The sequence below is a fragment of the Hippoglossus hippoglossus genome, chromosome 14 (genome assembly GCF_009819705.1).
Source record: "Hippoglossus hippoglossus isolate fHipHip1 chromosome 14, fHipHip1.pri, whole genome shotgun sequence".
NCBI lineage: Eukaryota > Metazoa > Chordata > Actinopteri > Pleuronectiformes > Pleuronectidae > Hippoglossus > Hippoglossus hippoglossus.
The window spans coordinates 12,787,009-12,797,316 of NC_047164.1; the positions used below are offsets into that span (position 1 = coordinate 12,787,009).

Genomic DNA, 10,308 nt, shown 5'->3' on the forward strand with positions numbered 1-10,308 from the left:
AAATCACCATGGTAACCTGTGTTTAAATGAAATAAGGGAAAGAGAAATATGAATTTAGGTGGAGAAGGAAACCAGATTGTATCAGTAACAGGAGGATACTGATGTCATTGAGGCAACACAATAAAAGGTCAAATTCAAAAACTTGAAAAGGTCACGTGGTATATTCTGTTTATGAACCAGGTTTTGGTTCAACATGACTTGACTCTTCATTGTGTGTGTGTGTGTGTGTGTGTGTGTGTGTGTGTTCATTTAAACAGACTTTGGTTCGGTAAATAACACCATGAACCATTACTGCTAAAAACTCCTCCAACTTTTTCTAGTTCAGCTTCTTAACATTTTCTAGTTTAGTTTCTTAACTCCTCAAGAAACCAAAATCATCCGAGTGTATTTGTGTGTGTTTACTCATGTTGTGATATGAGACGTCATTAAATCTGACAAATGTTTTGACTGGTGTGAATTTCAGCCCTCGTAGCCCGACTGGAGCAGCATGGGACATTTGGCTGTGACTGCTGGCGTGCACTCAACTCTTGGATCATCAGATTAGAACTTGGCAGGGAGACAGACTCATGTCAGTCATTAATAACTAACACCTTTTATGCAAATCCATCCAACCACTAAATGATAACTTTATCACCAGATGACTTCAGCTGTAAGAAACTAGAATGAATGTTTTCTCACACCACTGACAATCTTGGGACTTTACTGGAGTGATAGGCTTCTGATTATAAATTAGATTTTTTCCAGATTTTTTCCCTCCAAAATCTGTATTTACATGTTATGTTGTCAGTGAGTTACAGACAACTAAATATTCCTCTAGAATAGTGAAGCAGCTTTGGTTCTAAAGCTTCATGAGTCCTCTTTACTTCTAACATTCACAATAAAAGGCAGAAAAGGCTCATGGGGTTTCCAGGGTCTACAGCAGCTAATTTGACCTCATCACATCTTTTTATTTTAGTGTCACATGGAGAAGAAATGTTCAATTTAAAACATCCACAGAATGCTACCAGGATTATGTGCATAATCTGAAAACTTCAAACCGGAAGCCGCCACGGTTGAACGGGAAACCTTTTATTCTGAAGGTGTTACCAGGAGTCCCTTGTTGAGCTGACGGTGATGTCGAGCTTGTCTCTGTAGAGGATCCACTTCTTTACCTTCCACTGTGAATCACTGTCCGACATGTTGACGTGTTTCTGTCCCTCCGACCAATAAAAACCTCTGAGTTTGTATCAAAGTTTTAAATATGAGTTCTCTCGCTGCTAACGTAAGCTACTCGGTGAGCTAGCGTTAGCCAGCTAGCGTTAGCTCCCTGTTGCCTGACAACGAAGAGGAAGCCAAACAAACTGGGGCTAGCTAGCACAGGCTAACTAGCTAGCTGGATGAGAGTTGAGCTGATCTCGGTGTCTCTTCAGTGTGGATGCTGCCAAGCGGCTGGTGAAGAGGAGCACACATGGCGGAATACGGCCGGCGGGGAGAGGAAGATGAGCGCGGCCCCGGAGCCGCTCACCAGGTGTTCGTGGTGATGGAGTGTTTACTGGAGAAGCTGAAGGTGTTGAATTATGAGGAGGAAGTTCTGGCCAAACACAACATGAAGAATCTGACCAGGTAAGAAGGCAGTTAGGAAAAGCAGGTCCCAGGTTTCTATGTGATGTGTGAGTAAGGTTAACTGGTTCTTCAGATGTCCTAAACCTGTTACCTTTTGTTTTACAACAAACTGTGGAGGAGTGGAAGTAGTTTCCAGGATCATATCATCGTGACACTGACACTTTGATACTCCTGTCATTGAGAGGAAGAGGAAGGAGAGGAAATCACATCTTTACACTCCACCGAGAAACATAATTCAGTTGTTAAAGTGTAAATTTCGACATGTGATCTCAAAAGGTCTGGACTCTTGACCACTGATGATGAAGAACATCAAATCAGATGCCGGGCATTTAAGACACATTAAGACATTTGGACACAAACTAGTGAGTAAACACAGGGAGCAGAGCCTTCCTTAGGTCATGTGACACCTTTGTTATGTTCTTTATCCTGTCAAAATGGCTGCTGGCATGAAGGAGTGTTTGATGTCATCTCCAGTCTTATTCACCTGTTTGAATTTTATCGACAAAACCTCGATAGAGGAGGTTGTGTCTGTGTGATTTGCAGAAAGCTTTAGTACAGTTAATTATTCTTCACCGTTGCCATGGTTACAGTGGATGGGAATTTTAACTTGAACCATAGTTGTTGAGTTGTGTATTTACATTTTCCCAAATGTCTCCAGTCATTTTAGTACCTGAATAAATCTGTAGTTTTATTCACGATAACACTCAGTGGCACAGTGGCATCATATCCCCTGTGTGCATGTGTCAGCATTGTGTTTGTCTTCCAGGAGAATCAAAATGTACTTTGTATCCAGTTTGAAGTCACATTTTTACTTTTAATGTAACTATATATATATATTTTGACCAGATGAGAGATTTGAGCCCCTCAGAGACGTCCTCCTGTGTCTGCTGAGCAGCGTCAGAGAAACACTTGTGAGAATCCTCCTGGCTGTTGCTTTCTTTTCATCTCATCTCTGTCCCCCCCCCTCAGACATTATTTTGTCTCCAGTCCGTATCTGGATTCCAACCCTGGCGAGCAGTTCTACATGTTCACCATCATCGCAGCGTGGCTCATCAATGAGGCAGGGAGGCCGTTCACTGAGCCTCAGGAGTACGACGAACCCAACGCCACCGTGTCCAACATCCTGGCAGAGCTCAGGGCTTTCGTAAGTGATGGTGGATTTTTTATCACCAGTAAAACACAGAAACGACTGAGTTGTTTCTCTGAGAGTCTGCACGTCCTGAAATGGAACCAAAACTCTGATTTAAAATCGAAGCTTTTAAATGTCAAAGTAAAACCCACCTTTTGATAATAACAAGCATACAGTTGCTATCATTCTGCACCTGTGAACCTTTCTCATATTTCACTGTCACTGGTTTTAGAAAGGTTACAAAAGTCTTATTTGCAGACACTCGATGATAGAGCAGGGCTCTCAAAAAGCTCTTTAATTTGACAGATGAATTGGGATAGAAACGAATATATAATATATAAATGTAACAATTAATAATAATGAATATTCCAGTGTGCTCTTGACCGTGACATTGATCATTTATTGTCAGTGTCTGTTAAACTGTGAGACTTATCTCTCTCGTCTGTGTTCATCAGGGTGTGAAGGTGGATTTCCCGCCCTCCAAACTTAAATCAGGTTCTGGCGAGTTTGTCTGCTTTGTGCTGGACCGGCTGGCGGAGGAGGCTCTGAGGAGGAAGGGATTCTCCTTCAAAAAGTACTCATGACCTTCCTCCTCTAATCTTATCTCTGTAAATCAAGCTGACCTTGAAAAAGTCAACTATGTTTGTATTCCATCACGTCTTGATTGGTGTTCCACATTTTGGCCAAAAGCGGCCTCTCGTCTTCAGTGTGTTCAACAATTTTCTGTCCTTGATTTGTAAATCCCTGTTCCCTCTTTTAAGTCAATCACCAGAGCTTGTAAATAGGTTTCTTTTTCTGCCAAAAGATCCCTTTCACCTAAATCTTACACACTCGACCGTTAACTATGTTTTACTAACTCTGTGAGTTATGCTCTACTTTCATTTATCCCTTTGTTGTTTTTTTACCCTCCTCCATTTTTTTATTTGTGTTGTAAGTGTGTAAAACTCTTGTTCGGTAAAATGCTATGTTAAAACACTTACTGATGTGATTCTTATTAAATCAGACTGAACAGTACATAGAGGGAGAGCTCTGTTTACCTTTTTGACCTCCTGACTTCGTTTCTTTCAGACCAACCTACCCGACAGAAGCCACAGAAGAAGAGTCTGTGATGGAGGACGATGCAGAGCTCACCCTCAGCAAAGTGGAGGAGATGATTGTAGGTGTCCCAACTTTACTAAACCTGTCTCTTTATTCCTCATGCCAAGTGCTGATCGGCTGTTTTTAATGCTTTTTACCGTTTTAGTTCACGTGTTTATTTATCTGTTTTTAACCTGATCAGAGTTCAGTGTTGGCTACAAGTTATGTTTTCATGACAGTGCTGTTAAAACTTAACCTGTGATTCATCGCATTCTGTGAAGAGGTGACAGTTAAAAATTAACTGGTTGTACATTTTGATGTAATCCAGAAATGATTCGTTCAACAAGATCCGTGTCACACTGAGGCCAAACTAAAAAAAAATTATATAAAAAGGCTTTCGTTGATTCGATGTTTGATTTGTTGTGTGTTTGTTCAGATCATGTTGAGTGAACTTTATTAACATTGCAGGAGGAGCCTGATGATGATGAGGAGAACATGATGGATCTGGAGGCTCTGAAGTTACGGACGACTCACACTGTGAGTTCACCTGCAAATGTGACAATTTAGATTCTGACCGCTGCACATTTTAGTGATGCCTTCATTTGCAATTGAAAGCATAAAGTGTTTTTTCAAACTCTGTTCTGCTGTTTGTTCTCCGACAGGAAGCGGAACTGTCCTCTAAACCGGACGAGATTCTGGAGTCGACGGTTGATGCAGCGGAGTGGAACCTAGAGGTGGAGAGAGTCCTGCCTCAGCTCAAAGTCACAGTCAGGACAGACAACAAGGTACCAACTCACCTAAGCTCCACCTCTTCTCCACCTTTTCTCTTGAGCTTAAATAGTGGAGAGAAGAATTGTTGTCAGTGTTTCACAATAAAAGCATTCAATTGAGTATAGGCTTTTATTGTAAAGCCTTTGCAGAAAGTTACAGTCACTCAAATTTAGTATAGTTTAAATGAAATAAAATAATAATTGACATACATGTATATCTAAACATTTTCAGTGGATGAGCTGCTGAAGATCTACAGTCTTTGTTTGTTTGTTTTAACTCAAACTAGAAATTGTGTTTCTTGTGTATCAGTAACAAAAGATGAGTCACTAAAAAGAAAATAATAACAAAACCCATAAAAAAAAAATGTACAAAAGATAATTGAGTTAAGATGAAATAATGCAAGAATATTTACACATTGTAAAAAAAAATATTATGAAGCATATCTTAGTTCATAACATGTAGTTTGTTTAATGGAAAAGCCTTTGTATGTAGATATAAAACTATCAATGACCAACTGAATTGTGGCTGTAGTTTCTCAGCACATTCCCACCTTGCTTTTTCATTTGGTTTTATTTTTAACTGGACTCTGGTCTGTGTGTTGGTCGGCAGGACTGGAGGATCCACGTGGACCAGATGCATCAACACAGAGACGGAATCAAGTCTTCGCTCAAAGAGGCCAAGGTGCGTTCACCGACCAAGTGTTTTTAGGCAGCGGTTGAAAAGAGGAGCTACAGAAATGGACAGTTTGAGAAAAGTGATGAATCTGTGTTTGTTTGTTTTAATATGTCTCCTTTAAAAATGACAAGAGGTTTCATCCAGTTTTGTGTCCTCGTCTGCAGAGCTACCTGGACAAACTGCAGGAGGATATTGGTAAGACTCTGGAGAAAGTGAGCAGCAGAGAAAAGTACATCAACAACCAGCTCGAAAATCTGATTCAGGAGTACCGCAGCGCTCAGGCCAAACTCAGCGAGGTAAACACCAGACACTGTACACCTGTATCTGAACAGGACACCACTCGTATGAAAAACACAAGTATGTTGAAGAAGGTTGTTATTTTAATTTGTTATTATTATTATTACCTTCTTCTCACCTCCAGGCCAAGGAGCAATACCAGCAGGCCAGCGGAGGGGTGACAGAACGAACCAGAGCCCTGGCTGAGGTCAGTGAACACATCACACAGCAGCATTTTAATCCAGTCACGTGACCAGATATATCCCACGAGCAGAAACATCTTCACAGTTAGTGTGTGTGTGTGTCTTTGTGTTTCCCTCGATCAGTCGCCTGTCTGGAGGTGAACTTTCCACTGCACCTGTCTGTCGTCTTAGGTCCTCGTCCTTGTATTGTTGCCCTCACATGTTCATCACACGTTTCCAACAATACAGATTCCTGATCAGATCGATAGGCTCCGTCGTGTGGCAGAAAAATGTCACTACACTACTGAGTTCTTTCCTGCTCGAAAAACTAAAATCATGAGAATACCAGCATCAGTAAATTAAAACAACTTTCAATAATAACACGTGTAGAGGAATAATAAAGAGTTGAATAGGTTGAAAGAAAACAGCTGAATAACAAACAGAGTAAAATGCAGTAGAAGTAGGAGTTTGTGTCGTCAGGGATTCATTTAAAACCACGACTCGCTGCATCTTGTCCTTTTTCAGACAAGTTTCTGGAAATGATGCACTGAGCTGTCACCTGCAGATGACGCAGACCGGCTGTGACCTCGTCCTGTTTTTTGTGCCTGTGTTTCAGATCAGCGAGGAACTGGAGAAGGTGAAGCAGGAGATGGAGGAGAAAGGCAGCAGCATGTCTGATGGGGGTGAGACTCAGGACCTGAACTGTCACATCATGTACGTGCGCTCGTGCATAATGATTCTGTTCTCACGTTCCCTTCCTCTGTTTCTGTCACACAGCTCCAGTGGTGAAGATCAAGCAGAGTTTGACAAAGCTGAAGCAGGAGATTGTTCAAATGGATGTGAGGATCGGCGTCGTCCAGCACACGCTGCTGCAGGCCAAACTCAAAGAGAAGTCCAACATGACGCGCGATATGCACGCCACCAACATCCCCGAGCCTGCTGCCGGGCCCTTCACGTAGTCGTAGGCACCAGAAACTCACCTTAAATCCTCTGTTACTAATCCTATGTTCATAGTTTTCCTGTACTGACCAAGAAAAAACAGCAGGTTCTTACACTGAGATGCTGGAATCATGAAAATCTTTTATATTTATGCTTAAAAAATATCTCGATTGATGAATTAATTGTTAAAATTTGATCAATAAATCGATTAAAAAAACTGCTACAATTGTTGCATGTCTGGTTTTCTTTAAATTAATATTTAACATTTCATCAATGTGACACAAGAAGTCACAAAAAGGAAAGACGGATTCAAAAGCAACACTAGGGCTACGTTGTAGCACTAACGGGCCCGAGCACAGGCATTTTCTCCGGTTAGTGGAGAGAGCGATCAATGACCAAGCGCACATCTCCACGTTACATGCGTTTTGCGCACTGCGGCAAGGACAAACGCTTCACTTCCTGCGTCCGTCACACGATGTCGATCCTTGCCTGCTAATTGCTCATTACGGTCCACGCTATCAATTGCAGATCCCACGGTGAAACCATTTTATGTAAATCGAATGATAGTTGTAAAACAAAGCTTATTTCCTGTTGCCAGTAGGTGGCGCCATCAGTATTATTACATGCAGACTAATAGATCTGTTCAAGCAGGGGCTCTGATGTAGCGTGAGCAATTTTGTGTCAATTGGACAATGTTACAACAACTTCATTTTCACACTGGTGGCGCTATGACCCTGCACTAATATTAATCAGGTCAGGATTGTGATCATAGGCCAGTAGTTTGGGGCCGGTTGGATAATGCAGAGTGGATTTACAAAGTACTTCCTGTTTCATAAATAATCAGTAGGTGGCGCTATGACACTGAGGAATTATTGACACATAGAGCTGTTCAGGCTTGGACTCTGATCATGTGACAGAAGTTTGGCGGTGATAGGCGACCATGTTTAAACTTTTAACTTCCTGGTTGTATAAAAAGTGCATATCAGCCCATCAGTGTAGTTCAGTATATCCCTGAGCGCATGCTGTAAAAAAAAAGCTACTTCATAATAACCTAATGCTTTTGGTTTTTACAATTACATGTTTTATTGTCTTTAAAAAATCACATCCATGTAAATAAAAGAAACAAAAAGGACGGAGAACACTCTTAGATCATATCTGAAACCTACATATTCCACACGGTCTCTGTTCAATGACTTTAGATTGATTATTGATTCCTGTGGTAGCCTGTGTGTTCTGCCCCAAAAAAATGTAAAGACTTAAAGATGTGTCTTAAGATTTCAGTGACCCACTGTGGATCTTCTGTTGAGTATTGACTCACATTGTGTACTTTATAATGACAGATTTAAAAAAAAATCTGGCTTGTATTCCTAGATTTGATTTCATTTGACTTTATATTTGGCTTCAGATTAGTGAATTACTCTGGACGGGTTTTATCTCGTTTAAAAAAATCAAAGACTCTCAAACTGACAGATACTGTAAATTTTAATATGTGATTAAATACCTTTTAATTCTTTATCCATGAATTTCTCTCATAGACAGACAAAATGTTTTTTTGATTGTGGTACATTTCCTACCAACTATAAATTGAATATTTTACGTTCTTAATAAATTTGCTTTGAAATACTGGTGGGAGCATACAACATGTCCACCAGAGACATTGTGGGGATTGAGCTTTAGAGGCCTAAGCTGAGGAATGTCAGACCTCCACCTCCTACACCACCAGGATTTGCAGATTCTGTGGAGTCATTTAAAAAAAGTCATGACATTCGTTTTTTAAGCAGGCCTTTGGGTAATTGATGTGCACCAGGTCTGTCTTTTATGCTCTTTACTGGTCTCTATATTCTTTTCCTGTGTGTGTGTGTGTGTGTGTGTGTGTGTGTGTGTGTTTTCTCTTCTGCACTTTGTATGAGTGTCTGAATTTAAGGCCTTAAATATGTTAAAATATTACGTGACAGGTCTTAAATGTGTTTAGGTAGATCTTAATTATTTTAACATTCATCTAATGCTGCTTCTGTTGCACTTGAAATCGGTTTCTTAAGAGAAATGTTTTAGCGACACACATAGTTTGTAATGTCTTCATGTGTTAGCTCTTTCTCAGTGGTACAAGGTATTAGGATGCTGTAATAAAACAACAAACAAGACCAGCATGGAACTGATGATTGATGTACACACCAGGCCCGGCTGTGGGAAATACTACAGATACCTACTCTCTCTGCCTGTAGTTCATGAGATACGAAGCATTTCTCTACTTGACTACTTCGCCTTATCTTCAATTATGATATTCCTTCATATCTATTTGACATAGGTCTTAAACTTTGTTCATTATGCTATTTGAAACTACTTTGCATTATGCATTATGCTAAAGTTTGTAATTGAACTTGTTGAAACCTGCAGTAACCCTGTGTCAGTGGACCTGGACCATCTGACAGCCGCTCAGTCGTGCAGTGACTTTCCACATCCTCTAGATGTAGCTGTTGTCTGCTTTTTTGCTGTCGTTCGTCACTCATGTCTCAGTCTTTCCCTTTCACACACAGCAGTACAGCCACATAGAGGTTTCTGAACCAAAGCTAAAAATCCACTGTTATACGTTCAATGTATTTTGTTATCTTGCAAAGAGAGATCATGATGACTGGATGAAACAAAAAAGTATTTATTCAACAGCACATACAATTAATACAGCAATATAATTCTGATCAACAACCACTATGCTGCACCAACGTTTTCTTGCAGTGGCCAACTTGTAATGTTGGTATAATAATATAGAATATATAAATCAATAATTTCACAGATGTGGTGTATGTAAAACACTTCTGGGTTTTATGTTTGGCAATGTGGTTTGAACACTTCTACCCAACAACATTTAAGTGTTTCAATTTATCTGGGTTTGTATTTTTATATTGATGGACAAGACAAAATATATATTTTTATTTTGTTTCTAAATATATAAATTTATAATTATTATATACTGTACAGTCTATGCTCTCAACCTACATTCTCCCGCTGTTACACTAACCTGAGGACAAACCCCTGTCTCCCAGCCAATGAGAAGCACACCATCTCACCCAACCCACAGCCATTGGTAGCTGGAACTGACAACAGTGTCACGTGCCCAAACACTGACATATTTACTGACAATCTGTAAAACTCAGTTATTCAAACAATAATCCTTATAACTAAGCTGAACTCTATTACTAAGCCATGAACACATAATAACAATAAACATTGACAATAACTACCAGTCCGTTACAATATCATTAGCTCCACAACACAATAAAACATAATTCTGAAGATGGACGTTAATTGATTGATATCAAACTGAACATTCGATTATTTTTAAATACCAAACATCAACCTTTGGTGTGATGTCAACCTTTGGTGTGATGTCAACCTTTGGTGTGATGTCATAGAAACAGCATTCAACAGTGACTTTGATGACATTTGATGACTTTGATCTCTGATGACAGTACAAAGCTCTCTTCAGTTAGGTTTCGTCCTGCGCTGGCAACCATCACTTGTGTCTGGATTATCTCTGCGTTGAACGACTCCGTTTATCGTTATATTTATATTTATATTTGTACTTTTAGTTACTTTTGTACTTTTTGTTACTTTTTAGTTACTTTTGTACTTTTAGTTACTTTTTAGTTACTTTCGTACTTT

General features: G+C 39.9%; 1 protein-coding gene across 1 annotated transcript; it reads left to right on the forward strand.

The window, feature by feature from the left end:
• Positions 1 to 1,079: 1,079 nt before the first annotated feature.
• Positions 1,080 to 6,877, forward strand: ift57 (intraflagellar transport 57 homolog (Chlamydomonas)). The gene is made up of 11 exons (XM_034607146.1): positions 1,080 to 1,602; positions 2,572 to 2,746; positions 3,187 to 3,305; positions 3,800 to 3,887; positions 4,277 to 4,345; positions 4,471 to 4,593; positions 5,189 to 5,260; positions 5,419 to 5,550; positions 5,676 to 5,738; positions 6,329 to 6,395; positions 6,490 to 6,877. The coding sequence occupies exons 1-11, from the start codon at positions 1,448 to 1,450 to the stop codon at positions 6,669 to 6,671; spliced, it is 1,245 nt and encodes a 414-aa protein (XP_034463037.1). The 5' UTR covers positions 1,080 to 1,447; the 3' UTR covers positions 6,672 to 6,877.
• The last annotated feature ends 3,431 nt before the right edge of the window (positions 6,878 to 10,308 follow it).

Coding starts and splice junctions, on each gene's coding strand:
- ift57 (XM_034607146.1), top strand. CDS start 1,448: ATGGCGGAATACGGCCGGCGGGGAGAGGAAGATGAGCGCGGCCCCGGA. Junction 3,888..4,276: donor GCAAAGTGGAGGAGATGATT/GTAGGTGTCCCA, acceptor TTAACATTGCAG/GAGGAGCCTGATGATGATGA. Junction 4,594..5,188: donor CAGTCAGGACAGACAACAAG/GTACCAACTCAC, acceptor GTTGGTCGGCAG/GACTGGAGGATCCACGTGGA.